This window comes from Cibotium barometz, chromosome 13 (assembly GCF_041138505.1).
Source record: "Cibotium barometz isolate CiBa-2024 chromosome 13, ASM4113850v1, whole genome shotgun sequence".
Lineage (NCBI taxonomy): Eukaryota > Viridiplantae > Streptophyta > Polypodiopsida > Cyatheales > Cibotiaceae > Cibotium > Cibotium barometz.
Genome location: NC_141058.1, coordinates 50,776,202 through 50,790,259, shown reverse-complemented (window position 1 = coordinate 50,790,259; position 14,058 = coordinate 50,776,202). Strand labels below are relative to the sequence as shown.

At 42.2% G+C, this 14,058-nt stretch overlaps 1 protein-coding gene across 3 annotated transcripts; it reads left to right on the top strand.

Moving 5' to 3' along the window:
* The first annotated feature begins 2,609 nt into the window (after positions 1-2,609).
* LOC147632794 (uncharacterized) lies at positions 2,610-5,713 on the top strand. Of its 3 annotated transcripts, none has more exons than XM_086807670.1 (4): positions 2,610-2,907; positions 3,455-4,688; positions 4,947-5,000; positions 5,144-5,713. In XM_086807670.1, the coding sequence occupies exons 2-4, from the start codon at positions 3,463-3,465 to the stop codon at positions 5,595-5,597; spliced, it is 1,734 nt and encodes a 577-aa protein (XP_086663796.1). In that variant the 5' UTR covers positions 2,610-2,907; positions 3,455-3,462; the 3' UTR covers positions 5,598-5,713. The 3 variants fall into 3 exon arrangements, with proteins under 3 accessions (XP_086663796.1, XP_086663794.1, XP_086663795.1); XM_086807668.1 differs by having other exon boundaries at positions 4,947-5,009; XM_086807669.1 differs by lacking the exon at positions 2,610-2,907 and adding an exon at positions 2,919-3,182 and having other exon boundaries at positions 4,947-5,009.
* The last annotated feature ends 8,345 nt before the right edge of the window (positions 5,714-14,058 follow it).

The following is a 14,058-nucleotide window of genomic DNA, read 5'->3' as shown; positions in this document are numbered from 1 at the left end:
CCGAGAACATTGAGTCTTGTAAACTCACCGGCCTTCATATAAAGTTTGATTGATGCTATGGTTCACAATAGATTGTTTGTGTAAATCCTTTTAGATTATCTATGTGGCTACTATGCCTTTTAAAAAATGGAGACAAGCTAAAATATGGTGTTGGAAGACTAAGAATGGGGTAGAGGCTTAGAGATGTAGTTTCTCCGTGTCTACTTTAAATGGCATTGAGAAAATCTAGGAGCATTTCCTCATAGGATTCTTAGGGGTCAAAGAATCCACTTCATACTTTATTGTGCTCTTAGAGATAGGCTATATACCACTTGAGATCCTTAGGATGGAAAAAACATACCACTCTCTACTCTATCTTGCTCTTGTAACTAGGGTCAAGGAATCCACTCTCTACTCTATCTTACTCTTGGAGATAGACATACCACATGAGATACTTAGCATGGAGAAAACATTTGAGTACTTGGCAAGGATCACTCGGTTACTGCATGATTACAGTCCCCATGCCTCAAAAGCCAACACCTTCCCTTAGAAGACACATAAGAGTAAACTTCTCCAATCTAAGCAGATGAGATGGTTTCAGGCTAACACTCTGTGATACACTCATTGATGGACAACATGAGATGGTTTTAGGCTAACACTCTGTGATACACTCATTGATGGGCTCTTGAATTGTAGAGGCCTCCTCTACATATGGGAACATGCATAACATCATACTAAATTCATCCATTATTCTCATTAGATTAGTCCACTCTTCAAGAGCACTTTCATGGATACCACGGGGAGCCACACATAACCCTACCTTCTCGAAACAACACCACGATCGTCTTAGTTGACAACATGCATTAGATCCCAAAGACTAAATAATGAGAAAGGACGTTGACAACTTGCAACCCCCCTCATAGTTGACCATATATATGTAAAGACCAGAACACTCCAAACAGAGATGTGAGGATGTTGAGTTCCACTTTCCAAACAATAGTGCTTTATGAGCTAAATAGAATTATGTCGCGGACATTGCTTTTGGGTCTACTTTACCATTCTTTTACCTTCTTTTACCATCCCCTTACCCTACGTAAGCTCGTTGTCCTCATTTAACTACAAGCATGCATAGTAAGCCCAATGGTATGTTTTTGTCTATGTGTAAAAAATGAGAGAATTTGTAAGTCAAGATGAGGGGTGGTGGTTCTAAGTCCACCTCATCAATGCCATATATGTTGAAACTTGGTTTGGGCCTTAGATACCCAATGATTACACCTGATGGGGAACCACTAGGAGGCACATCCTCCATGAAAGAACAATTCTTGTAAACTCCAAAACCAAATCAAGTGAGTACATCACAAATGATTGACTCTCAAGAAAGTTTGGATAACCCAAAGGATTGATATTAGTTCCTCTCATAGAGGAGAGGTTTTAAGGGGGAGTTAATATTTGATAACTAGTGAGTTAACATATGACTTAAGGGGGAGGTAATATATGAAACTAGTGAGTTGAAAAGTAACTCAATACAATGAATACTATTAATTAGGTTGGGGGCCAAACGTTCGTATAGATTGCTCTTGAGGTAGATAAGGGACTACCAAACCTCTAACATGTCACTCTTGAGGTAGATAATAATGGACTACCAAACTTGCAACACTTGATTTGACTCTTTCATGCTCGAGGGTGGGGACGTGAATTGTGGGTCACTTACGCATTAGCATAAAAATTTTGTATTATGTATGTGTGCTCATTAGTATGGAACTTGGCCATGTGTATATGTGAGCATAGATTTGGAACTATGGGTAGTAACTTGATGTCATGAGATCTTTGAGAAGCATGTGTGTGTTACGATCCTCTCTCGAAGGTGCTTTGTGTGAGTGTGACGTATGTGCAGCGAGATCTTTGCAAGGCATGTGTGTGTGTGTCACATGCATGTGACCAACCTCTTCAAGTTACTATGTGTGTGGGTGTGTGTGTTTGCATGTGAGAGAGAAAGAGCCCTATAGAAACTTGATAAATCCTTCTAAAAATGATGGGAGAAGGAAAAAAAAATGTCCTCAATATTTTTCAACTTTTGATTGTATAGCGTAGTGGATTAGGTATCTATACAGCCTAGTAGGTTAAGGTGCCTTGCAACTCGGAAGGAAAAGACCTCCATAGAATTCTTCAAGTCTTAATTATTTGGTCGTGTTTCGTCTTCTTGCAAGAGGTCGTGGCCCGTCATGGGTTGAAACTTGAAACTGCGCTTACGACATTGTGGTGCGACATCCATCGTGTAAATCATGATAATATATGGAGGTGTGTATGAGCGTCTCGGGCCTCGGGAGTCGGCATCGATCGTTGGGCAAATCATTGTGTTGCGAAATGCGGCATCGTAGTAAATCATTGTGCTGCGGTATCATGGTAAATCATGATAATATATGGTGTGGTGTGATGAGCGTGTGTACGGCATAGAAGTAAATCATGAGCGCGTGTTTCGAAGTTCACTTGAAGGATTTAAATCTAGCGAAAGTAAAAAAGGAAGTGCTCTTGTCCCCCCCACGGTGTGAAAACGATTGAAAAGAAGGCACGGTAAAAATTAGATTTTTGAGCTTTCCCAAACGTCAAAGGCTGGACAGGTTTGCAGTAGGCATTGGGACGGACTAAATGGGGTAAAGAAGATGGCGACTCGCGTGAACCGCATCAGAAATGCATGCCATCGTCATTTACTGCTTTATCTTCCATCTCCCGCCCACGCCATTGCTGAACAGCAGAGAAAGCTTTCTCACCATCGCCATAGCTGCCACAGCTTCAGCAGTTCAGAGGCTTTCATGAAAAAACCTGCAATCCTTTCGCACGTTAGTCGTCACCGTGACGAAGATTAGCCATGTGAATCCATTAACGAAGCACAACCTCGCCATTATTGTCACCGTCGCCATAGCCAGCGAGGTCCAAAGCAGCACCCTCTTCACATATTTAGCCATGCGAATCTTTGCACACGCAACCGTGATGCTGCGTCTTTCTTTTCTGTGTGTATTTGATTGATGTTTGAGAAGTAAAGGGGGCCTTTTGGTGTGCTTTTCGTCTTCTCCATGCTTTGGTTCCGAGCTTTTCGCCTTCTCTTTCAATGTCGGTCTCTGCGGTTAGGGTTGCGTTCCCGCAGTAATTGGATCAAAATCGCTGGAAAGGCTTTACTTTGCACGTTTTAAGTGCCTTTTTTATTTGTAAGCTTCCATGGAAGCTCAATGGAAGCAGCGTGTTCTTCTTATTTAGCCATCTGCAATTGTAGGATACTTAGCAAGGGTTTAGGGGCTAGCGTAACAGACGCGTGGTTGATTGTTGGGACTGTTTGTTACAATTATGTTATCTTAAAGAAACGTGGAAGGCGTTCGGTTTTGGTAACACGGGCGTGAACATTCGTTGTTGTATCTTTAGCTGCCATGGCTGCTGTATGTATATCTGATTGTGCTGCTGTGCTTATCCTTTCGTTGTGCAGATAAGAGCATGGCTGGTGTCAAGAGGTTGTGCGGCAACAATGAAAGCTTTGTGGATGCTGCAGGTATTCCCCTACACGGGGAGCAAGATGCTGCAAGTTTTTCCCTAATTGGCGGTCCAAATACAGGGCAAGACATAGCAAGCTTGATCCTAAATGGCAATCCAAACAGGGGGCAAGATAGTGCAGTTTTTGCCATTACTGGCAAATCAAACAGAAGTCAGAATACTCCTGGTTTTGCCCTAACTGGCAAGCCACACAGAGAACACGAGTGTGCTAACGTTGCCCTCACATGCACACCATACAGAGAGCCAGGTACGGCTGGTTTTGCTATAAACAGCATGCCAGTCCGAGAGCAAGATAGTGCAGGTTTTTCTCTACGTAACAAGCCATTCAGATCAGAGCCAGATACTGCAGGTTTTGCCCCAATTAGCAACACACATATAGAGCAACATGCTACAGGTTTTTCCCTGACTGGCATGGCACACAGAGGTCATAATATTGCAGGCTTTGCCCCGCCTGGAAGGGCTCACAGCGAGCAAGCTATTGCAAGTATTGCCTTCAGTGACAGGGCAGTTAGAGAGCAAGATCTTGCAGGTTTTTCCCCCACTGAACGGGCAATGAGAGAGCAAGATATTGCAGGCTTCCCTCTACCTGGTTGCCTTGCCAGAAGCTTTGCCTCAACCGAGATGGATGAAATCGCAAAGGCCATCGTCAGAGTGAATGATTTTGGGCAAACCGCCACATCAGACGGCCCTGAAGGTGCCTTTTGTGAGCAGAAACTCTCTTCCCAACCTCTTCTTTTGGCCAGCTCAAACAGAGAAGATGCATCTTTGTTTGAGCCGGAAAGAGGTGCCATCACAGGTGCATGTGATGGCACGGATACCTTCATGAGTGCATGTGATGGGAGAGAGAACATAAACACGAAGGTGTCTATCCCTAGGGTTTTACCATCCGTCGGGGCTTTTACCGTGCAATGTGCTAAGTGCCTAAAGTGGAGGCTCATCCCTTCCAAGGAACAGTATGAGCAAATCCGGCACTTCATCCTGGAGAAGCCTTTCTTCTGCAGCAGCGCCACCCTTTGGCGGCCTGGTGCCTCCTGCAATGATCCAACTGAGTTCTCTGAGGACATGAAATATCTATGGGCCATTGATAAACCTAATATCCCTTTAGCTCCCAATGGATGGGAACGTTTGCTCGTCATTAGGGGTGCGGGAGCCTCCAAGTTCGCAGACATGTAAGTACACATGCACATTCTTATACACATACTTATGGTTTGAAATGGATTCTTCCTAGGGTGGCATGCCCGGCCCCTCTCCTCTCCTCGTGAAAGGTGCTGACAGATCTTTTGGAGGGTATGCTAAGGGGGCAGCTTTGGAGGGCTGTCGAGTTGTTGTTTGGTAGGCTGGATGTGCTGATGTGCTGCTTCTTTCTGAAGCCACCCTTACCCCTCCCCCCCATATTGGATCTAAAGTTTTAGCTTTTGTGTTTTCAGATATTATATAGCTCCCTCAGGAAAGAAACTGCGCTCAATGCCCGAGATTGAGCGGTACAAGTTGTATGCTTCTTTTTGTGTTGGATGCTTGCTCTTATTGTGCTAATAAATAGGATTGCATATGTAAGGCCTAGTACTAAATATAATGTTTTGATGACTATATACTGATAACAAAAATTATTCATGTTTTTTTGCAGTTTTCTGGCAGAGCATCCTGAGTATGTGAATGCAGGTGTAAGCTTAAGCCAGTTTTCCTTCGTTATCCCTAGATCCGGTGATGACAATTATTGTAGGAAAAGAACCATGGGTTCCTCTGCTGTCATGAGGGGCAGTGTAGCTCTCAAGGATACCCTTACTAATAATTTAGGGGTCAGATATCAGCCATATAAGGCATTCTCCTCTAAAGAGAAATCAGTGAAGCCTCTGGGACGCAGTCTGAATTCGGTTGCTCCGATTCTTGCAGGTAGGCAGCCCAAAGCAGAACCACCTAGCTTTGGTTATGCTGGAAACACTCCCTTTGCTACTCAGCCTGTGTCGTGGAGTGCAAATGTTCGCCAAGGACCTTTGAGGGGAATGGATCAGGATTACCATGAACTGATGATGGGTTGTCATGCAGGAGCAACTGTTGAGAGCTTGATAAATGGTGGCTAACTTCTGACAAAAAAACCCTCGTGGGCTTATAGATTAGGGAGTTTGAGGGGCTGTTGTGCTATGATGAATGACCGTTACCTTGAAAGGAAGAAAAAGATGTTGACACTTTCTGCAAATTTCCATCTTTATCAGGAAGCTGGTTGCATGTTTTTACTATTTAAGTGTTTTGATTAAGTCATATTAGGATTTTGAAAATTTCATCAGAATATAAGAATAAGAGAAAGCCCTGCCTGAGAGAGAGAGAGAGAGAGAGAGAGAGAGAGAGAGAGAGAAGGGGCTGAACGTTTTAATTTTTATAAAAAATAGGATCCCTAAGCAGATATGATGTACCACTAAATGGGTAGGCCAACAAGTTTAATTTTATGGGCATACTAAAGGACTTTTCAAAATCATGTTTTTTGAGGAAGGACAAAAACCAACATGAGGATTGTTTTTGAACTGTGTTTTTTTCCCCTTTCGAGGAGGGAATGTAGCTGAGCTAGAAGCTACATCACTCACTTGCACAACCCTATGGTGCCAATGTCAGGGGTCAAACCCACGACCTCATGGTTAGTGTGGGTGGTGATGAGCTGAGCCAATGGGCTTTTGAGTGTATTTGAAAACCCACTATTCAGTAAATCCAACTTTTTATGGCAAATTTGCTCGAAGGTTAAAATGGCTTAAAGGCAACCCATGTCCTTGACTAGAGCCTTGCTTGGTGGTGATTGGGCTCTTGTGGAGGCTTTGGATAATGTGTCCCCTACCTCTTAGTCTGGTTTACACCCCTATCTTCAACTAGCTCTTGATAACACTCATCAAAGATATGGTGCCTAGGCTTGTAGAGATGGGCATGAATCCTCTTGCTCTTGAGACTAATCATGAATCCGTCAATGGGTGATAGATTACCTAGTCTCTTTCTTTGGGATTGGATCTCATATGGAGATATTTGGTTTTGGTGATGTAGTCATAAATGGATTCCCTCTCCTATTGTTCGAGGTTATAGATTTAAGCGATGGGGCTCCATTTTGTTTTAGTGGGTAAGAATACAATGATGAAGGTGTGTCTCAAGACCTCATAAGTGGCCTTTTGAATTGAATAAAGTATTCTAATCCATTGGCATGCATTGGCTTTAAGGTAAAGACTAAATGAGCATCATCAATACTTTCCATGGTTTCGCAAGCTTGATCAAACTTGTATTTAGATTAGTTTGGTTTTGCTTGGATTTGGACCTAAGGGTGCTACATTCATGGCAACCCCCCTTTCCATTCCTTAGCATGTCTTGTGCATATCCATATGGCGGTGGTTGGCCATAACCTTTTGTTTGTGGGTTTGGAGTTTCAAGCCCCATGGGATCGGGTTGTAATGGCAATGATCATTTGCTTGCTTGGCTCTATAGATGTAAGCCCACAATGCTTGCAGGCCCATTAGGTGGTTGCCCTTGTGGAACATTGGGTGTATAAGTGGTTCTTGGGACTAGTTCTTTAACTTTTCTTGTGTTCCATGTTCCTCTTCTTAATGGAGAATGGAGAGAAATTGGAACTTAGTTTTGTGGTGAAGAAGTATGCAAAGTGGGCTTCTTTGAGATGTGGTACTCTTGGTTGCACACTGTACGCTTGTGGATTGGTTTTATAGACTGTCCTATGAATAAGACTGTGTGTTAACTATCCCCTATTGTGCCACAGAAGCGACATGTCTTGATTGCCACAAGGGAGGTAATGGGGCTATATGACTAGGGCCATTCCCAACTCATTTGATCGATGCCAAAAGTTTGAAAAAGTGTGGCTTCTAACATGGCTTGAGTGCTTTTTGTTTGGGCAAACCTTAATGGTCCTCCTAGTCTTGGTCCTACTTCCTCGTAGAGTATCACCCAAATATAGAATAGTTGATTATCCTTTTCGCAAGGTTCCATTAGGACCTCAATGGAAGGCTTCTTGGGCCCTTTTATTTGGCAGTTTAAGGGAGTCAAACCTTTTCTCTTAAGAAGAAACGTTTTCTAATTAGAAGCTTCAAAACGGCTACTTTATTCGAATTTGAATTTTGGGGAGAAAATGAAATTTAAAATCTAGCGGATAAAACCATATCATGTAACATATCTATGGAAAGATCTTGATGCGTAGATCACGGATCTGTAATCTCCGCTCAAATCGGAGCTTGTATGTAGAAGTTATGGAGGTCCGAAAATTGTAAAATTGCCCTCTCCCCCTCTCCCCTTTTGGGAGAAAAAGTGCACCCTTTGACCACTCTTACACCTCTCTTACAAACCCAACATTTCAGTCCACATGGCAACCCCCCATTTGGCTATTCCTTAATCACCTTGATTAGGCTGGGGCAAATTAAAGGGCCCAAGAAGCCCCCATTCACTTCCTAATGATGGTGCTTTTCACTAAGCCTGTTGGTGAATTTGGGACTTGGAGGACCGTGGCATTTCCCATTTCTAGGCTGATTCCTCTAATCTGTTCCCTCACAGAATTTTACCCCAAGATAGAATGATTGAACACCCTTTTCACAAAGTTTATGATGTTATACACTGAGCTTGCTAATAAATTTAGGGCATGGAGGACCATGGCACCTCATGTTTCTAGGGGTTCTTCAGTTCCTCCATCTAAATCAGCATTTATTTGGCTCTTAAAAAAAAAACCAAGACTCCTCGCTCAATAAAAAATTATCATGGAAGCATTGTGTTAAATGCTAGTCATTTGACGGGACCAAATGTTGGGTGGGTTGAGGATGTATGGTTTGATGCATTAAGTTGACTAGATTACCGTTTCCAACAACCAACAATTTTCTAGGACTAGGTTTGCATCAAAGAGTTTCTCTACATGAGTTAGCCAGAACGGAAGATCTAGACAATAATAACGTTATTGCAAAATAATGTATTAAGGAGCATCATAATTTTGAGATTAGGCCACTCAAGCAGGTCATCAGATTTGAATACACATGCCGTTCTTCCATGATGTCAGAGGTGTGCTTATTGTACTCATATTCTTAAGTTTAAGTTTGTAATGTACATAATTTGTAAAGAAATCAAGGCTTCTTTTGCACATTAAGGGTCAATCAAGCTCTAGTGACATTCCACAAGGAGTTCCCATGAAATTGTTCTAAACCATTGCAATAGGGTAAGTCAACCTTTAGGAAATTTGGGTGAAGGGTTGCTTTGCAAGAAAGGTAGTAGGGTAACTCTATCTCACATCTATATGGTTTCAAAATTGGCCAAGTTTGCAAGGGAGGGATAGAAATAGCACAACCACCTCTAGCACATATATAATTGATGCTAGTTAGTAGCTCCCTAACAGGGTAGGAAAGATGACGTGAATATGAAGATCAGGTAGCACACGATATCCTATATCGCGCGGTCTTTTCATTATTGCTTATGCCTCTCACACCACTCTCTATGCAATTATATTTCTTTTGCAATGCTTGTTCCTCCCACTTGCTCACACCTTTTTCTGCACATGAAGAATCTATCAGAGAAGTGGGAGCCACATGTTACTACTATGGTGGGAAAGTAGTAAATTTGGCTGGATATTGGTTTCTCAAGAGTCTTTCCCAAAGGAAGACACCCCAGTGTCATAACTAGAACTCTAGTGTTTAATTTTTCAAATATAGCCAACTTTGCAGGGGAGGGTAGGATTTGCAACCAACAACTAGTAACATGTGTACGAGTGAAATGATAGCCAGTAGCTCAGGAATGCTTCACGAAAGATGGTGCGATTACATTAATCTCATTACACCCATCATGGTATATCACGCCGTCTTTCCATTGTTGCTTGTGCCTCCCACCAGGCTCTCTATCTAGTCAAATTGCTTGTTTATAGGCATTGCATGTACAATTCTTTTTACTTTGCATGTCTGAAAGTAGTATGTTAGATGGTTGCAAAATTATATTGTATTAAGAAAACTTCAAGATTACAGGGGGCAAACATTTCATGCAACTAAAAGTATTTTCGGACCTTCTTCCCACCATAATACCATCTACCTTAAATTTGTAGTCTAATGGTATTGCATCTAATAGAAATTCCAAGGACGTATGCACATTCCTTAGTGTCCATATTGTATTTACAAGGAGGACGACACTATTGTCATCATCACTCAAGTTGATTGGTAGGTCATATTGCATAAATTTTTCCTCTAAATCCAATGGCATCCATGTCCCTCTACTCTTTTTCCATTGTCTGTACTCTAAGCTAATGTACAAGGTTTGCCGAGAAATGTTGTATGCCATCACCACAGAATCAATGCAAGTATTACATTTTATAAGATCACCCCTATGGATGGCTTCATTCACTTTCCATTTTGCCCCAACTGCATTATCCAAGTCAGACTTAGATATATGTGTAGATAGCCACATTGCTTTTGTCCTCTCCATGTTTGCTTCTCGAAAAAAACATGCCACAAATACAGGAAGAGGTATAAACCATGATAGCCTAATCCTCTTATAAATCCTTCCTGCTTTCATAGAATTTTGAATATCCAAGACAATCTTGGATTTAAATGCTAATAGAGTACCTTTGTCTGGAAAGTCCCAATTTAATGAATTTAGGCTTGGTAAAGCCAAACTCGCCAGTCTTCCATAAGATTTTGGTCTTAGGGACAATATACTTAGCGTTGTATAAAAATATATGTTTATTAATGAAAAAAGTAGATGGTTGATCGAAAAATGATACTTTTCCAAGATCAGCATTCATGACTTCGAAAGTCTCGATGAATGACTCTATAGGTTGCCAGTCAATGCTTGTTGATGGTGGATAAACATCTACCATATATACAACACATGTGAATAAGCCATAGAATCATAAAGAACATAAGTAAAATTACAAAAAATATCTTACAATAAGCTTGCAATGCAGATGCTGGAGTAGAAGGATGCATGTGCATCTCTCTTGTCGTGTACACATGTTGCACCTTTGTCTTCCATCCATCTTTTGCTATCTTGAATTCCAAGATACCTCCCTTCCAATGGTATTATACTAAGCCACTTCTTTGCCTTTTTATCCTATGAGGACCTTTGCATGATGGTTGCATAGTCACCCAATAATTTAATTTGAAGTTTATACCATTCCACACACCCTGATCATCTTTAACATTATGAAGAATGCATGATGAAATGGCATTAGGAGTGCACCTCGGGTAAGACTATTGTCTTGAAATTTTTAGATGATGAATAGAGGAGAGGATGATGCAAAAAGATGACTAGAAAGACGCCTCGAGTAGATTAGGAAATTCAAATATATTTACTCATTTTAGGGGGAGCCTAAATTTTATTTTTTTACTTTTTGAAGTACTGACATTTGGCACGTGAGGACATGCCCTTGAAGTTGGAACCCACTAAAGTGACATTGAAATAGCTGTGCCGTATCACATTAAAGTGGTGATAACCCACTAAAATAGCCAAAACTAGTGAAGTTAGTAAAAAGTGAATATGACACCCAATGTCATATTTATGGTTGAATGTCACATTTCTGTTGATCCAAAGCTTAATCCAAATCCGATACAAGTGATTAAAATGTGACCCTTTTTTAAAACATTTTTGGCCCTAATGCTTGGCTCTTGTGGGTGTTTATTTATTGGGGGTCGATTTTCTCTCGTTCTTTTTTAGTGGTTTGGCTTCTTCTGTCGTGGTAGCTCATGGGACTGGGATCTTGTGTTGATGAGAGTGATAGTTAAGGGCGAGGATCCATAGGGGTAGTAGCTTTTGAGTATGGAAATTAAAGCTACTTTGGATTATTTGGCGTCCAAAACTAAGGTAGCATAAGAAGAAGTTATGGGTAGGATTGATTTAAGAATGAAGCACAATTTATCGGGTGAAGCGAGGGTGATTAAGAATTCTAGGCGATGGGTCATACCATTGACCAGACTTGTGCCCTTCATAGAGATATACTTGGATGGTTGTCGATGATGAAGCTTTGTGCAGTGTGTGTGCAAATGTGCAAATGATAGAGCCTAGTGAGAATTGCAGGTGTTGTGCATGGGCGAGGGTGAAAGGTGTGCCCATGGTCCTAATCACCTAGAGACTCTCTTTTTTTTGGTCCTCCTTGTTTGTGGGTGAGGACTTACATGTTTTTTATTGGTCAACAAAAAGAGGATTTTGTACTGATTATCCCATTTGGTGAGATTTCCGAGCTTACCCTTGAGGTTGTTTTTGAGTGGTTGTATAAGCTCAGACATTTATGGCATGGCCCCTTGGTTTGGTGATGAAGGGGCTTCGTGGATGAGGCTCTTTTGCTTGAAAGGATGTGAAGGGCAGTCCAAGGGTGAGACTATGTGTATGATTTCCTCTCGTGGACACAAGAGGACTATAGCTTTTTTGCCATTGACTTCCATGGTGGCCGTTTCTTCTCACCAATTGATTTGGCAGTGGGGGCGGCATCAATTCACTCTTTTCCAATTATAATCTAGACGTGGAGTGCTCCTACATCTATGACATGAAATCTGCACTCCAATTGGTTATTTCCAATGGATATTTTAGGCCCATGAAATACCCAACACTCATTAAATGCATTTCATTTGAAATTTGAATGTAAGTGTTTTTAGGTGTAAATATGGGTTTTCCATGCCTCCAAGAATATGAGATTGGTGTGGACCATATGATATGTGTGGGCTTGCCACCATTGTAGAACATTCTTAGTCGAGAGTCCAATCCATATTCTTGGTGGGTTTAGATCTGGTTGTAGTTTGGGGGCGGTGGAAGACTTACCAGCTTTTGTGGGCGAGAGAGTATCGTTTGTGGAAGTAGTTGGTGTTGGCAGAGGATCGGATACGGTGCACTCCCCTTCCCAGAGGATCATCGTTACCTTGCCTTAGGAAGCTCGAGGGTAGCTGTGTTGTCAACTGAGTTGATTGTACATGTGACGTTCTTGACCTAGCTCCCGCCAAGGATTACTACTTCATTGGTCTCACCTGTGGGAACCACATAAAACTACAACCAATCGGTTAGAGACAATATGTACCGTTTGAGTAAAAAACCCAAGGCTTTATATTCGTTGTCCACTAGGCTATTGAATTTTGACTGAGCACTGTGAAGAGATGGTTTGCCTAGGGAGACCCATGTTTGCCATGGCAAAAGATTATGGCTAGCTATGGGTGACAACAAGGCACGTTTTCTTTGCATATTTTTTGCCAAAGGGCCCAGGGGAAATCTAACCATATCCTAAGGGTTTCCATTTTGTGTTGGGAAGCAGCGTGTACACTCAGGGTGTTAAAAGCAGCACATACACCCAAGGCTTTGTATTCATTGTCCAGTAGGCTATTGAATTTTGGCATGAGCACTACGAAGAGATGGTTTGCCTAGGGAGACCCATGTTTCCCATGGCAAAAGATTGTGGCTAGCTGTGGGAGATAGCAAGGCACACTTTCTTTGCATATTTCTATCAAAGGGGAAATCTAACCATACCCTAAGGGTTGCCGTTTCGTGTTGGGGAGCAGCGCACACTTAGGGTGTTAAAAGTAAGGCAAAGGCCTCGTAGAGGTCATGAATGCACTGGATGTTTGGGATCACAAATTGCATTCTAAGTTTTTTTTGTGATTTGGGAGTGCATCAATTGTAGCTAGGATTTTCATCCAGTCGTGGTCGGCTCCGTCGTTGACAGAAGCGACTGTGGATGGCTCTCTCGCATCATCAAGGATTTGATGACAAGCTTCGCAAACAAGGAGATCGTTAGTCTTGGCTGTCGTCTCACAGAATCTTTGGCGAAGGGACCTCTCATCATGGGATGTGTGTAAATTCACTTTGAGCGTTCAATCCCCTTTGCGGAGGTAGACATGATTGGTGTCCCAGTCATGGACTAGTTGTGTCAGCAGTTGCATGAAGGGTCTTCCTACTAGGATTTTCATCCAAGGATGGCTCCCGCGCATCATCAAGGATTTTATGACAAAGCTTCGTAAACAAGGAGATCGTTAGCCCCGGCTATGGTCACAGAATCTTTGCTGAAGGGACCTCTCATCATGGGATGTGTCTTCCATGTATGTAAATTCACTTTGAGCGTTCGATCCCCTTTGTGGAGGTAGACATGATTGGTGTCCCAGTCATGGACTAGTTGTGTCAGTCTCATGAAGGGTCTTCCGAGGATGCTGTCATAGCCACTGTGAGATGAAAGCCCATGACTACAAAGGTGTGAAGGTCATGTCTTTAATCTTGAGGTCCTTCATGAGGCCAAGGGGTTGTGCAGCTGTATCATCAATGTTATGGGATCAAGGGGGGGTCCCCAATTTTCCCAGCACGTTCTTGTGTGGATGCTTACACTAGCACTGCCATCATACAGGATGGCTCTGACCACATGTCCATCGTAGGAAATGGGCAGGGTTGTGTTTCTGTCATCACCTTCAAAGTAGTGGTCCAGCACATTTACTGGAATTGTCAGTGCACCTTTGGGTTGTGGGTTTTTCTCATGGAGTATTTCAGGATGATGGGGCTCAGATTCATGGATTTGGGAGGAAAGAAAGGTTGATAGGCCGGCAAGGTCATGTTGATGATGAGGAGAATCCT